We start from the raw sequence: 16,472 nt of genomic DNA on the forward strand, positions 1-16,472 counted from the left end.
TCCTCGAGGGTTTTGATGGCTTCCTGTCTTACACTTAGGACGTTCCTCCCTTTTGAGTTTCTTTATGTGTACGGTGTAAGAAAGTGGTGCCGGTTCCTTTTTCCGCATGTCGCTGTCCAGTTTTCCCAGCACCACTTGTTGAAGAGACTGGCATTATCCCATTGGATATTCTTTCCTGCTTTGTCAAGGAATAGTTGGCCATCCATTTGTGGGTGCGTTTCTGTTCTCTTGAGCTGAGTGTCCGTTTTTGTGCCGGTACCATACTGTCTTGATGATTACAGCTGTGTAATTACAGCTTGACGTCTGCGATTGTGATGCATCCAGCTTTCCTTTCTTTTTCAACAGAGCTTTGGCTCTTCAGGGTCTTTTCTGGGTCCATACAAATTCTAGTATTGTCTGTTCCAGCTCTGTGAGGAGTGCTGGTGTTCTTTGGATAGGTGTTGCTTTGAGTATGTAGATTGCTTTGGGTGGTACTGACATTTTACCCATATTTCGTCCTCCCAACCAGGAGCGTGGAATATTTTTCCATTGTGTTTTCTGTCTTCTAAAATTTCATGTAGTTTTCAGTGTATCGATTTTTCATCTCTTTGGTTACATTCATTCGTAGGTATTTTGTGATTTTGGGTGCAATTGTCAATGGGACCGATGCTTGGTTTTTCTTCCTGTTGCTTCATCATTGGCGTATGGGAATGCAGCCCGTTTCTGTGCGTTGATTTCACATCCTGCAACTTTGCTGAAGTCATGGATCAGTTCTAGCAGTTTTTGGTGGAATCTTTTGGGTTTTCCATACAGAGTATCATGTCCTCCGCCAAGAGGGAACGTTTGACCTCTCCCGGCCCATTTGGAGGCCTTTGAGTCCTTTGTGTTGTCTGATGGCTGAGGCTAAGGCTTCCAATGCGATGGTGAATAACAGTGGCAAGAGTGGACCTCCCTGTCTGGTCCCTGTCCTTAGGGAGAAAGCTCTCAGGTTTTCCCCATGGGGGATGATACGCGCGTTGGGTCTTTCGCATATGACTTCTATGATCCTTCTAGCCCTACGTCCTTGAGGGTTTGTGTCAAGATAGGATGTTGTATTTTGTCCCATGCTTTCTCCGCATCGATTGAGAGGATCGTGTGGTTCTTGTCCTTTCTTTTCTTAGATGTGATGAATCACATTGACTGTTTTGTGCATATTGAACCAGATCTGCATCCCAGGTATAGATCCCAGCTGGTCGTGGCGAATCGTTTTTTGGATATATTGTTGGATCCGATCGGCTAATAACTCGTTGAGGAGTTTTGCATCCATGTTCATCAGGGAAATGGGTCCATCGTTCTCCTTTGTCGTGGGGTCTCTGTCTCGATTTGGAATCAAGGAAACGCTGGCTCCGTAGAAAGCGCTTGGAAGTTTTCCTTCCGTTTCTCTCTTTTGGAGCAGCTTCAAGGGAATAGATGTGAACTCTTCTCTAAACGTTTGGGAGAATTCCCCTGGAAAGCCATGTGGCCCTGGACTCTGTATTCTGCTTTTCGTGGGGGTGGGGGGAGGGGGAGATTTTTGACTCCTAATTCATTTTCTTTACTTGTTTTGGTCTGTTCAAATTTTCTTTCTTCCTGTTTCAGTGTTGGTAGTTTATACGTTTCTTGGGATTTGTCCATTTCTCCCAGATTGCCCATTTTATTGGTGTATAATTGCTCACAACGTTCTCGTAGTATTGTTTGTATTTCTGCTGTGTTGGTTGTGGTCTCTCCTGTTTCGTTCTTGATTTCCTTTATTCGGGTCCTTTCCTTTTTCTTTTTGAGCAAACTGGCTAGGGATTGATCAGTTTTGTGAATTCTTTCAACGAATCAGCTCTGGTCTCATTGATCCGTTCTGGTGTTGTTGCTGTTTGTTTTCTTTTTGTACTTGTTTTTGTTTTTGTGTTTTGTTTTTTTGGTTTCCATAGCATTGATTTCCGCTCTAATCTGCATTATATCCTGTCTCTGCTGGTTTGGGGTTTTCTTTGCTGTTCTTTTTCCAACTCTTTAAGGTGAACGGTTAGATTGTGTCTCTGAGCCGTTTCTTCTTTCTTTCGGAAGGCCTGGATTGCTGTAGACTTCCCTCGAATGACCCCCTTTGCTGCGTCCCAGAGCTTTTGGCCTGTGGTGTTACCGTTTTCCTTGGCTTCCGTGGACTGTTTAATTTCCTCTTTAACTTCTCCATTAGCCCATTCACTCTTAAGTAGGGTGTTCTTTAGTCTCCAAGTATTTGTTCCATGGCCACATTGTTTCTTGTCGTGATTTCGAGTTTCATAGCATTGTGGTCTGAGAATATGCACGATATGATCTCGATCTTTTTGTCCCTGTTGAGGGCTGATTTGTGTCCCAGTATGTGATCTATTGTGGAGGATGTTCCGTGTGCACTGGAGAAGAAGGTCTATTTGCCTGCTTTAGGATGAAATGTTCTGACTATATCTGTCAAGTCCATCTGGTCCAGTGTGTCATTCAAAACCATTGCTTCCTTGTTGAGTGTCGGTTTAGGTGAGCTGTCCGTTGCTGTAAGTGGGGTGTTGAGGTTCCCTCCTAGTATGGCATCATTCTCAGTGAGTGTCTTTGTGTGTGTGATGACTTGATGTATGTATTTGGGCGCACCACGTTTGGCGCATAAATGTTCACAATCGTGAGGTCTTCTTGGTGGACAGACCCAATGATTATGATATAACGCCCTTCTACGTGTCTCGTTAGCGTCTTTATTTTAAAGTCTAGATTGTCCGATATGAGTATGGCTACTCCTGCTTTCTTTTGTCAACCATGAGCATGAGAGATGGTGTTCCATCCCCTTGCTTTCAATCTGAAGGCGTCTTTAGATCTAAAGTGGGTCCCTTGTAAGCAGCGTATGGATGACCTTCTTTTCTCACCCATTCTGTTACCCTATGTGTTTTGATTGGAGCATTGAGTCCATTGACGTTTCGAGTGAGTACTGAACGGTATGAAGTTATTGCCATTGTGTTGCTTGTAGAGTTGGAGTTTCTGGGGGTGTTCGCCGATCCTTGCCAGTGTTTTCTGCCTGTGGTCTGTTTTTTCCTTTAAGTCCTTTGCCCCCTGGGAGAGTCTGCCTTCAAATGTCTTGCAGGGCTGGTTGAGTGGTCAGGAACTCCTTTAATTTTTGCTTGGGAAACTTTCCGTCTCTACTTCTATTTGGAATGACAGCTTTGCTGGACAAATACGTTTTGGCCGCATCCTTTCAGGATTCAGTGCGATGAATATATCCTGCCACTCATTTCTGGGCTGCCAGGTTTCTGTGGATAGGTCTGCTGCAAATGTGGTCAGTCGTCCCTTGTAGGGGAAGGACTTTTGTTTCCCTTGCTGCTTTCATGATTCTTTCCTCGCCTGAGTATTTTGTGAAGTCGACTAGGCTCTGCCTTGTGGATGGTTGGACGTTGTTGAATCTAATGGGAGTCTTCTGTGCTTCCTGGATTTTGTGTGTCTTTCCCAGGTTAGGAAAGTTTTCTGCTGTGATGTGCTCACATAACCCTTCTACCCCCTTGTCTCTCTCTCTTCGTCTTCTGGGACCCCTATGATTGTGATGGGATTCCTTTTCAATGAGTCGCTGAGTTCCCGAATTCTTAAACCCTGCTCTTTTGCTTTAGTCTCCCTCTTTCCTTCTGCTTCGTTATTCTCCATTGCTTTGTCCCCTCTATCGCTGGTTCCCTGCTCGGCCTTATCATCCTTGCCGCTGTGGCATCTGTTCCAGATCGCAGCTCGCTTTTAGCATTGTCTATTGCATCCTGGCTAGCTTTTACTTCTTTTATCCCCACAGAAAGGCATTCTCGTCTACTTTCGACCCCAGCTGGCATTTTTATCATCGTGATTCTAAATTCTGGTTCAAACGTTCTGCTCGTATCTGTGTTGGTTAAGGGCCTGGCTGTCCTTTCTTCCTGCTCTTTCTGTTGGGGTGAATCCCTTTGCTTCGTCATTTTGGAGGAAGGAAAGGAATGAATAAGATAAAAGAATTCAAAATTTAAAAATAAGTAACAACACACTCACACACACACACACACACAAATCACACACATGATGCTAGATCCTAGGTGAGTTTTGGTCTGGTTGTTGAAATGGGCTTGAAAGATTAGAGGAAAAAGGGAAAGCACATAAAAAAAGGAAACCGTTTGAACATTTGGAAAAAAGAATACAGTGAAATAGGATAAAATGAAATGAGGGAATTCAAATAGAATTGGACACATTTACAAAAAATTAAACGAATATAGTCGAAAAAAGTTCAAGGAAATTATTTTAAACCATGGAAAATAACAACATATTTTTTCTCTCTCTGTCTTCATGAAAAAGAAAAGAAATGGAAAAGAAAAGAAAAGAGGTGGACCCGCGAACAGACTGAAATACGATTGAAGTTACATTGTTGTCCCCTAGAAGTCAAAGGATGAAGCACTTTGGAGTCCATACACTACAAAGTGGCGGAGACACTTGGGTTCCTGAAGAGCCAGGTTGGCCCAGTTGGGCGGTGCTAAGTGTCACGGCTGTGTTCTCCACTAGATGGCGCAGCTAGCCTACAAGCGCGGATTGCTGGGGCGCTTGGAGGTGCATATGCGCATGCGCGGGAGCGGAGACCTCGGCGTCACTCAGGTGCCCAGTCTGTAGTATCTGAACTCGGCTGTCTGGGATCAGCAATCCTACCCCGTCCTTTGTCTCCGGCTTCTGTCCACTCGCCGCTTTGACACTGTCCGTGGCCCAGCCGTCAGGTTGCCAGGAGACACCTCCCTCCTGGGATTTACCTCCCAGGCGGCTGTGTTTCCCGACCCCTCACTTCTGAGGGCCTGAGCAGGCTGAGACCTGCTCAGATCCTCTGCGTCAGGGTCTCAGCGAGCAGTGGCCGGGTGCCGGCCGCACCCAGGAACGTTGGCAACACCGTGCCGCTGCCGATGCCCAGAGACTGCGGCTGGGTGCCAGCCTGCGCCCGAAAACGTTCACGCGATGGTGTAGCAGCAGCGTTTCGAGGATTACGGACAATCACCACACACTTCTGGTACCGGGCTTCCCCCTTAACGACCTTGTTCCGGCACCAGCGAATGTGGCTGTTGTCCGGGGTCTGCTGGGACCTCTGGGGTCGGCTGGGGTGGCCACACAGACTCGACCTCGTGTCCTCGCAGCAGGGGAACCGCTTTTCTCCGTGTGGTTCCAGACACCCCTCCTCCACACCCCCAGTCTTCACTCTGCTCTCGGGGATTCGCCCTTCCGACCAGAGCACCGCCAGGTATCAGATGCGGAGTTTCGCACTCTGCCCTCCCCCTGTGTGTACCGTCTCCATGGAATTTAAACCCGCTCCTTCCTCCTTCCTCTCGTTTTGGTTCAGTGCCTGTGGCTCTTTCCACATTTCCACTTTCTCCCCAGCTGCTTTTGGCGGGGGGAGGGGAGGGCGAGGGGATTGCTTTCCCCACATTCTGCCCCTGTCTCCTCCGTCCTCTCTCTGCAGGCAAAAACAGCTCCCTGCCCTCTGTGGCTTCTCTCTTCCCCAGTTCACCTCTCTGCGCCGCGTCCCCACTGAGTTCTGGGGTTCAGGTTGGGCAACGTGTGGCGTGAATCCTCAGATCAGTTTTCGAGGCGTGCAGGATGCTTTTGTGTTGATGTGGCTGCATTTTATGGATGCAAGACGCAAAAAAAACTTCCATGCTCTTCTGCCATCTTGGCCCCTCCCCCCACACTGCCTTTTCTGTATCGTCATGAATACGCTTACGAATTGCAGGGTGACATCTCTGAATTAAGCTTTCCGTGACAAATCCAGATTAGGCTGGCTGGATTTGGCGAGACCAAATAACGCTGTTCCTATTGCCGTGATTGCTCCCACATCACCGCACGTGAGGCCACCTCCTGGTTTTCCCCTGTGCAATCTTCTTTGCTAATTGTCAACAGTTTTTAAAATTGAATGTCTTGACTTAACTGGATTTATGTTTTGAAAGAGAAGTTCCTGGAATGTCTGGAAAATAGATCGTCACCAGTGGCCCGAGCAGCTCAAGGTTGTCAATTGTAGCTCAGAGTCCAGGGTCCGGCACGGCCAAAGTTAAGTCACAAGGAGGGAATCCTAGACCCACCAGACCTTCTGTAATTGTTCATGGTCGCCTTGATGCCCCACGAAATGCTCAGGCTGCAGTGCGAGGCACGGAGACTCCGACCTGCCAGCCTGAGCAAGTGCCCAATGCCAGGTCCTCCTGGGAGTCTAGGCAATGCCCGTGCTGGCCAGCGGCGCCCCCTGCTGGACAGAGAGCAGTGTGGCAAGACTCCCTCTTGTGACCTCCCCCACGGATTGCAGAGCCAGGGGTGTGGACTTCATCATGTGTGGGTGGAACACGTGACACACGGCCACCCAGGAAGAGCTGGTCATAGGCATCTGGGGAGCTGACTGGATGCTTATGGAGGCCGTCTTGAGATCCAGATCAAATATTGTCCGTGTGTGCGTGTGTGTGTGTGTGTGTGTGTGTGAGTGATATACAGGTTTTAATCCAGGAAGAGAAAGTTGGATCCCAAAATTTCTACAGGATGACCTAGCGTGGTTATTTTCTGTGGCTTTTCCCTTGGTGGCTCAGTTGCACATACACTGTTTGCATTTTACCCACGATTCTGCCCACTTTAGAATCAAATCCACAGGAAAGATAGATGTCACGTGTGCATGTCTTTTGAGCGCTAACATCCAGCTAGCCCTGTCGAACTCTTTCACTGCGAAAGTGCCATGTCATCACTCATCTGTGGAATGAAAAACAAAACAGAAGAACCTAGGGCAAGCGAAGAATAAATAACATAAGATAAACTCACAGCGGGAGGCAAGCCATAGGAGACTCTTCAAAAAATTTTGTTTTCTCTTTATCTGAGAGAGAGAGAGAGAGAGAGAGAGAGAGCATGACCAGGGGAGTGGCGGAGAGAGGCATGCACACAGAATCCAGAGCAGGCTCCAGGCTCTGAGCTGTCATCAGAGCGCCGGACACGGGGCTTGAAGTCTCAAACCCTGAGATCATGAGCTGACTGAATGAGAGTCCGAACCGGCTGAGACACCCACGTGCCCCAGGAGAACCCTTCAGTGTAGAGAAGAAAGTGAGGGTTGCTAGAGGGGAGGAGTGGGTGGGCTCCATTTGCAACGGGCGTTATGGAGGGCCCCTGTGGGGGTTAGCAGTGGGTGTTTCATGTAAGGGACGAAGCCCTACATTCCACCCCTGAAACCAAGACTACACTCACTGTTAACTCAATTTGATTTAAATTTGGAAAGTGGAGGGGGGACTGGGTGCCTCAGTCGGTTGAGTGTCCAACCTCAGCTCAGGTCAGGATCTCATGGTTCGTGGGGTTGAGCTCCACGTTGGGCTCTGTGCTGACAGCTCAGAGCCTGGAGCTGCTTTGGGTTCTGTGTCTCTCACTCTCTCCCCCTCCCATGCTCACACTCTGTCTCTGTTCTGTGTGTGTGTCCCTCTCTGTTTATTTAAACATTTTACTTCATGTTTAAAACATGAAAACAACAGACCAATAAATTTTAAAAGTAGATTAAGAAAAAGTATTTTTCCTCTATCGGCTATGATATTTGAACACCCAGAATTCAATATGATTTCCTGTACAAAATTCAAATACTGACATGAGTTCCCACTACGTGTGATGTGTATGTTTAATGCAGACTGTAAACAACCACCACCACCACCACCACAACAGCAACAACAGGCTTTACCCTGTCAGTGCCATTGGCAAACGACCAGAGATCTCCTATATGGCCCCCCTCCCCTAGGGGGAATTGAAGGATCATGCACTAACTCCCATTCAACGGTGTATTTAGTGCGTCTCGCTCCTAAGAAATACAGGTGTGACTGAGAGCATCCATCCATACCCTGACCTGAAATACCACATTGTTGCCTCGGTGTCCACGTGAGACTGATTTTCTGAGGTGTACAACCGAGGACCAAGATTGCAATGCAACTGAGCAGAAATCCCTGAGCCTCCTCCCTTGTGGAGGAGATTGTCCGATGGGGGGATGGTGGTCAACTCTGCGGAACAAGGTAGAGCTGCTTGGTGGCTCAGCAAGAAGAGGTGGAAGAAGGTTCCTTTCCCCCATTTGCTCTGCAGCCTCATGGGAGGGGGATTGTTCAGGGAACCTCATCTAATGAACATGGGCCAGGAAGGCTCCCCCCACCCGTCTCCAGAGACATAAGCATTTAGTTGCTCCTTGCCATTGCCAGGCAATTAGCCAACGTTCACATGAACATGTGGAGACTTTACAAAATATATTATGTATACGAGGAAACACTTTGCACAGTTATGAATTAGTGTTTCCTTCTGCTCCTCTCCTTCCGACACAAGACATTCCTGAAAAGGCTGTCTGCTCCCACGTAGAGCTAGAGTTCTTCCAGTTTCCTGGTCATTTGCCACTCCTCCGTGTGGAAGCACTGAGATTGTTTCAAACTCCTTCCCCTGCCGGTGCATGTTTGGATATCACCGAGAGTCCCCACACGCACATGTTTGGGCACATGTCCTTTACCAATACACAGAGAGAAGGGAATGGGATGATGGGACCGTGAGTCCCAGGCATTTTCACAAGGACTCCCGGTGCTCTGCCTTGTTTCCACCTTCATGCCTCATTGGCCACTTCCTCTGACCCTTTCAGGCTCTGAGAGTGCCCGATGATCCTCGGTGCTGATGGAGGGGAGAAGCCTTCCAAATACCCAGCATAATCCACACCTCTCCAGTAACATCATTACAGCCAGCCAGCCTTAAAGCTCAGGATTCTCCAGGTCAACTGGAACGCCATACATACCCCACGAATACAGCCAGATTCATGGTCCCTCCGCATGTCCCGATCACACCCACCTACAACACACAAAACGTGGCCTACAAGGGACTGTGAGTGAGTGAGTGAGTGAGTGAGTAGTGAGTGTGCACGTGGGCAGGCATGTATCTCAAAGCCTGTAGTGGGATCCCTGGACTGCTTCCTGAGACCTCTGTCCCTTCTTGTTCTTCCTCTTGGTAGCTCTGGCTCTGCCGGTGAGACAAGGGACTTGGTTAATGGCCGTTGCCCTCTGAGGTGGGATGTCCCTGGCTGAACTGTTGAGCCGGTGGATGTTTGGTTCACGGTGATCCTTTCCCATCTCGTCTCTGTATTTGGACTGGTGAATTAGGACTGCGTCGGGGGGAAGAGCAAATTCTAGTTTCCTGAGGTTGAGTTCAGACTTGGGACGGTGGCTTTCTTGGAGGCATCTCCACTGGTCTAACGTGATTGCTGGCAGTGGTGTCTCTTCCACGTGATCCTCCAATTGTGGCACCTCGATGTTGGGGTCGGTTTCAGGCCCCCCTTGGGCCGCAGCCGTGCCTGCGTGGTCAGCCTGGAGGGATGTGGATTCCCCAGCACCTGGCTCACTCGCACGGTCTCTTTCCAATTCACTCTTCTGGACGTAAAAGAGGACATAGGCGTGTTGGCTCAGGGCAGACGTCGCGTCACTGGCGGTCACCTTCGCATCATCCATCTTGTACCACTGGCCGTTCCCAGCTTTGATGTAACAGAAGTAATGTCCGCTGTGACAACTCCAGCCCGCGTGCACCAGCACGGCATAGAGCACATAAGTCAGCGACCCCCCGTTCTGCCCAGACACGTAGCGTCGCATGTCAAGGCGCTCAGGATATTGCACTTCCTTAGCCAGTTTGCTGCCCGTGAAATGGCAGAATCGTTTCAATACCAGCATCAGAATCTTGGATCAAGTGTGCAAAGTCAACGTCTTGGGAGCAGGTACCTTGTTTAGAGAAGTACTATGATCATAGGCATTTTCAGCATCCAACTGTTCGGGTAATTCCTGCTGTACCTCATACGATTTATTTATTTTTCTGAGGAGCATCCTTAACTATTCCAAGTCGTCCTCCAGAAGTGGAATCAACCCTTGATACCGTGGAAGCTTGTGGAACGGTATCCTTGGCACACTTCTTCTGTTGAAATTTAAAATCCCTTCTGTGGCCCACCAACTGCTAATGCCAGCCTAGAAGCCCTAGAAAGTTGTCCTTGACCAACTGAACTGCCACAATGTTATTTTAGTCCAAACGGGGCCCCACAACCACTCTTTCTTCTTAGAAAAATGGGAGATGGTGTCTCCACTCATGTGAACCTGCACAGAAGGTGCTGTATGTGATCTGGATTCCTGGAACCACCATAGCTAAACATGGTGTTATAAGAATGGCTTTCTTGCCTAGCCTGAGTCTCTGGATGTCATCTAAGTCCAGGATACACTGGTGCAGCACTCGAAGACACTTTGGAGACTGGGAGCTGCCATCCTGCACACCCCACAACTTTTGTGAGTCTTTCATAGGAACGTAGGGACCACACTGAAGGCTGTGTCCTCCCTGTTGGTATAGGGGCACTGTAGGTGATACCCTCCTACAGCCCAGTCCCATCTGATCCTCTGCAAATATTTTTAAGTGGCCTTGAAGGTGTGAACTGAGAAGTCTGAAGCTCCAAGGGCTGAGTGGAGAAAATGCAGAACTGGTCCCGAGCATTGGGGGCTAAAATAGTAATGACAGGTTGAGTGTCCATTTGACACTGGGATTTTTTGTGCCAGTGTGGGCATGCAGTCCTGCCTGCTTCAATGGGGACCAAACTCGTGAAAACTGGTGGCCATCCTGTTGCAAGCATACTCAGGATCCCCCTCCCCCTGCTCCCCTCCGAATTGGATTTGCATGCAGTTTTCCAATTTGTCCCAGACCCTCCTCAAGGCTGGCTTTTTTCCCCCTCTGGTTGTTCACCTTTTCCTCATGTAACAGATTTCATGTGCAGACCTAGGGCTCTAAACACAATCCATCCCATAAAGCTTGGTACAGTCACTTTGTCATATACTTAGGGGATTCTACACCCAACTTGCTTAATTATCAGTATTTCCCATATTAATAGCAGTGTAATTAATATTACTAATGATGACTATTGTAATTCTTTATTTTTATCAGTAAATTTTTTATCATGAATTATTTTTGTTGATGCCATACTACATTATATGGTCTCTCTTTTTTTTAAAGTTTCTTTCTTTATTTTGAGAGATAGAAAGAGAGAGAGAGAGAGAGAGAGAGAGAGAGAGAATGTGTGTGTGCATGAGTGGGGGAGGGGCAGAGAGAGAAAAGAAGAAAGAGAATCCCAAGCAGGCTCAGCACTGTCAGCGCAGAGCCCAACATGGGGCTTAATCTCGCAAACCGTGAGATAATGACTTGAGCCAAAATCAAGAGTTGTACAGTTAACTGACTGAACCACCCAAGCTCCCCTATAGTCTCTCTTTTCATAAAATGGGTCAGACTTTTTGATGATGATTATAAAGGATTCTCCAGAAGACCTACAATTCACACACTCGCTTCTATGTCCCCACTGTATGAGTTAAAGTGTGTTCCTCCAGTGAGGCTCCTGAAGTATTGCATGTCCCCCTCTAGAGGCATTGACATGTCTGTGATGATATGATAGTAGAACCCTGAGCAGGACTTCCTTTGTCAGACTTATCCTCTCGAAAAATGTTTGTCTGCTTGAGATTTTTTTTTTTTGTATGAAGTGATGTCTTTCTGTAGAGATGGTGGACTTATCTCATATCTCTTCTCTTTCCTGATCCCTCTCCATTTCATCCAAGCTAAAAATTTCATCCAAGCTAAAAATTTGTCACCACACACAGAGTTAGATCCAGCCATCATTCATTTAACACACCTCCACACTTTTTAGAAGCATCAATTCATATTACGTTTCTGAGTTAAAATCATAGGCTAAAGATAAATTGATAAGCAAAATGTGGTCTATCCATACAATGGAGTATTATTCAGCCTTAAAAGAAAGGAAAGAAAGGAAATTCTGATGCATGTTGCAACACACATAAACCTGGAGGACATTAAACTATGTGTAATCAGGCAGTCACAAAAAGACAGATACTGTGTGATTACACTTATACGAGGTGCCTGGAATAATCAAATTCACAGAGACAGAAGGTAGAATGGTGGTCACCAGGGGACGGGGGAGGGGGAAACGGAGAGTTTGTGTATAATGGGTAGAGTTCCAGTTTAGCAAAATGAAAAGAGTTCAGGTGGTGGATGGTGCTAATGGTTGGACAACAGTACGAATGTAATATCACTGAACTGTTTAATCCAAAATTGTTAAGATTGATAATGTTACGATACATAATCTACTGAAAATAATGAAAAGAATCACAGGCTGAAATGCTTTCTGGGTCCTCTGTCTGAGACACAGTTCATTCCTTAACATGATTGTTGCCATGCAAAAGTGAACCTCAAATTATTTCATTGCTTGCTCAGTGCTCAGTTAACATGTTTGTATCCTTTCTGTACCTCTTACAACAATGTCAAACTGAATGTCTTTGTCCAATATGCTTAATTAGTAGTAGGTTTATTATTTTGAGGGAGAGTCACAGGTGTTTTGCTGGTTGTGGGCTTGCTTGTGTTTTCAGCATGAATCAGTCTCTCTGGCTGCTAAACCAATTGAGCACCACATATTCCATCTCAGTGAAGAAAGATAGACTTTCTTTTGTTTTTAATTAATTAATTAATTATTTAAATTTACATCCAAATTAGTTAGCATATAGTACAACAATGATTTCAGGAGTAGATTCCTTAATGCCCCTTACCCATTGAGCCCATCCCCCCTCCCACAACCCCTCCAGCAACCCTCTGTTTGTTCTCTGTATTTAAGAGTCTCTTATGTTTTGTCCCCCTTCCTGTTTTTATATTTGTTTTGCTTACCTTCCATTATGCTCATCTGTTTTGTATCTTAAATTCTTCATATGAGTGAAGCCATATGAGATTTGTCTTTCTCTGACTGACTTATTTCATTTAGCATAATACCCTCTAGTTTCATCCGTGTAGTTGCAAATGGCAAGATTTCATTTTTGACTGCTGAGTAATACTCCATTGTGTGTATATACCACCTCTTCTTTATCCATTCATCCATCGATGGACATTTGGGCTCTTTCCATACTTTGGCTCTTGTCGATAGCGCTGTTATACACATTGGGGAGCATGTGCCTCTTCAAAACAACACACCTGTATTCCTTGGATGAATACCTAGTAGTGCAATTGCTGGGTCATGGGGTAGTTCTATGTTTAATTTTTTGAGGAACATCCATGCTGTTTTCCAGAATGGCTGACCCAGTTTGCATTCCCACCAGCAGTGCAAAAGAGATCCTCTTTCTCTGCATCCTCGCCAACATCTATTGTTGCCTAAGTTGTTAATGTTAGCCATTCTGACAGGTGTGAGGTGGTATCTCATTGTGGTATTTCCCTGATGATGAGTGATGTTGAGCATTTTTTCATGTGTCAGTTGGCCATCTGGATGTCTTCTTTGGAAGTGTGTCTATTCATGTCTTTTGCCCATTTCTTCACTGGATTATTTGTTCTTTGGGTGTTGAGTTTGATAAGTTCTTTATAGATTTTGGATACTAACCATTTATCTGATATGTCACCTGCAAATACCTTCTCCCATTCTATGGGTTGCCTTTTAGCTTTGCTTATTGTTTCTTCATTGTGCAGAAGCTTTTTGTTTTGATGATGTCCCAATAGTTCATTTTTGCTTTTGTTTCCCTTGTCTCTGGAGATGTGTTGAGTAAGAATTTTCTGCGACCAAGGTCAAAGAGATTTTTTCCTTCTTTATCCTCGAGGATATTGATGGGCTTCCTATCTTACTTTCAGGTCTTTCATCCATTTGAGTTATTTTTGTGTATGGTATAAGAAAGTGGTCCAGGTTCATTTTCTGCATGTCACTGTCCAGTTTTCCCAGCACCATTTGGTGAAGAGACTGTATTTATTCCATTGGATATTCTTTCCTACTTTGTCAAAGATTAGTTAGCCATACATTTGTGGGTCCATTTCTGGGTTTTCTATTCTGTTCCATTGATCTGAGTGTCTGTTTTTGTGCCAGTACCATACTGCCGTGATGATTACAGCTTTGTAATCAGCTTGAAGTCCGGGATTGTGATGCTTCCCGCTTTGGTTTTCGTTTTCAAGATTGCTTGGCTACTCGGGTCTTTTCTGGTTCCATAGAAATGTTAGGATTGTTTTTTTCTAGCTCTGTGAATAATGCTGATGTTATTTTGATAAGGATTACAAGATAAGGATATTTTCTTGTACCATCCTATCAAGGAGAAGTTTTACTCTGGTTCATGTTTTCAGTCTGTGGAGATTGAAACATTTTACATTTTGAAAGTAATTTTATTTTATTTTATTTTTTTAAAATTTTTTTTTCAACGTTTATTTATTTTTGGGACAGCGAGAGACAGAGCATGAACGGGGGAGGGGCAGAGAGAGAGGGGAGACACAGAATCGGAAACAGGCTCCAGGCTCCGAGCCATCAGCCCAGAGCCTGACGCGGGGCTCGAACTCACGGATCGCGAGATCGTGACCTGGCTGAAGTCGGACGCTTAACCGACTGCGCCACCCAGGCGCCCCTGAAAGTAATTTTAAACTACTGAAAGTCTTTGTCTTTCTGTCACATTGAAAGTTCATGTTCTCCTACATTGTGGTGGTTATAGTCTATTCTTCCATATTATTATTATTATTATTATTATTATTACGGCTGCCATTATAAAGACTATTGTCATTATTGTTGTTAATCACCATGGTCATAATTATTACAGCAACTATGATTTAGTATTGTTGATGCTGCTGATAGAAAACCCTGAGTCAATTTGCTCTATCCAGGAAGGGTGTCTGGTTTACTGAAGAGGATGATGGAGATTTCCCAAAAATGCATACAAATTGATAGATGCTTCCAGGTCACTCCTGGTTCCCTTTACTGATATGGGCATCCACAAATTTCCAAGTTTCCTTCCAGGGTCCTGGAGTAGTCATTTTGACAGTGGAAGCTTGGTGAGGGTATCTTGGCCTTCCTGAGCCTCTGAGAAACATTACGAGTCACTCCTGGGAGCCGCAGCCACTTGTGCCTGTCTGTGAGACCTGGGGGGCTGGGCAGCCATGGCCCGTCAGGCTCAATGAAAATTTTCCTAAGACCCATAGAGAACCAGGAATAGATGGAACAAGTATGGGAGGCTAGAGAGGAGGTCCCCACCCTCTGGAGCATTTGCAGTATTTCTAGGTATGCCCCAGAACCATGGAACTGCTTTTCCTGCCCTCCTGTATAAGCCCTTACTGGACTGGAAGCACCATGCACAGCAAAGAGGAACCGATTTGGGAGCTAGTCAACAGCTCCAGGCTAAAAAGCACAATCTCATAAATCCTGACCTGAAAGTGATAGGGAAGAGCAGGTGGCGAAAGGGGCAGCAGGGAAGGGAGGGCTGAGAAAGTGCTAGAGCCTTAATGTTAAGCATGAGGGCGGGGGCTCAGAGGATGGCGAGTGGGGTAGTGTCCCTGCATCAGGCTTTCAAGGAGACACATCTCCCTGAATGACACACATGCACACACACGCGCACACACACAAATGAACTAATATAAGAGTGTTCCTGAATGACAGGTGGTTTTCCAGATGTATTTTCACATCCGATCACTTTTTCCTCACTAGTACATTATTTATGGAAGAATAATATAATTCCAGGTTTGCTTTCAAGAATCTAGGTTCTTCCCCCCACCTACTCACCAACCAAGCTGAGTTTGGAATGAGTTTATACGCACCGCTAATTGTTGGTAATTTTTGAAAGTCTCTTAAGGGCACATAGAGTTTCATTTTATTTTTTTCCAAATTGGGGGGGGGGGTGTTTCAAATAAATAAGGAAATATATAAAGCATTTGTTCATTACTTAGAAAATGTTTATAATAAATTATTTTAAATCTACTACTGGTTTCATTTTGGTTACTTCAATTAATACTTGATCCATACCTCTGTAAGAAAGATCGGCTTATATATTTTCCTTCAGCACCATCCAGATGTTCCAGAACCATTTAGAGTTTCCTCCCACTTTTCCCAAGTGGGCAATGACATGAGTGAAGGGTAATGGTTCTTTATTCTAGGACAACTAATCTACACGTACTTTGTTTGTTTGTTTGTTTGTGTGTTTGTTTAGAGAGAATGTGAGCCAGGGAAAGAAGGAGAGAAACAGAGAGAGAATCTAAGGCAGGCTCCATGCTCAGGGCAGAGCCCGATGCAGGGCTCGATCCCACAAACCATGAGATCATGACCTGAGTCATGAGTCGGATGCTTAATTGACTGAGCCACCAAGGACCCCCAATCTACACATATTTTTTAAAGTCAAATTTCCCTGTGACATTTATTTTACTTTTTTTTACTTTAAGTTTTTATTTTAATCTCAGTTAACATATAGTTTAATATTAGTTTCAGGTGTACAATATAGTGATTCAACACTTCCATATATCACCTGTGCCCATCACAGCACGTGCACCCCTGAATCCCCATCACCTCTTTAACCCATCCCTGAACCTCCTTGTGACATTTTTTTAAATGACATTTTCTGGGGCACCTGGGTGGCTCAGTCAGTTTAGCATCAACTTCAGCTCAGGTCATGATCTCCTGGTTTGTGAGTTTGAGCCCTGTGTGGGGCTCTGTGCTGACA

At 45.7% G+C, this 16,472-nt stretch overlaps 2 protein-coding genes across 2 annotated transcripts in view; one reads left to right on the forward strand and one right to left on the reverse strand.

Moving 5' to 3' along the window:
• LOC115511694 (zinc finger protein 525-like) overlaps positions 1-16,472 on the forward strand; it is a 47,727-nt gene that overhangs the window by 19,890 nt on the left and 11,365 nt on the right. The gene's annotated exons all lie outside the window — the stretch shown is intronic.
• Positions 8,892-9,821, reverse strand: LOC115513109 (ubiquitin carboxyl-terminal hydrolase 17-like protein 13). The gene is given in 1 exon segment (XM_030314522.1): positions 8,892-9,821. A coding segment is annotated over 1 exon segment (930 nt).

The sequence above is a fragment of the Lynx canadensis genome, chromosome B1, assembly GCF_007474595.2.
Source record: "Lynx canadensis isolate LIC74 chromosome B1, mLynCan4.pri.v2, whole genome shotgun sequence".
Classification (NCBI taxonomy): Eukaryota; Metazoa; Chordata; class Mammalia; order Carnivora; family Felidae; genus Lynx; species Lynx canadensis.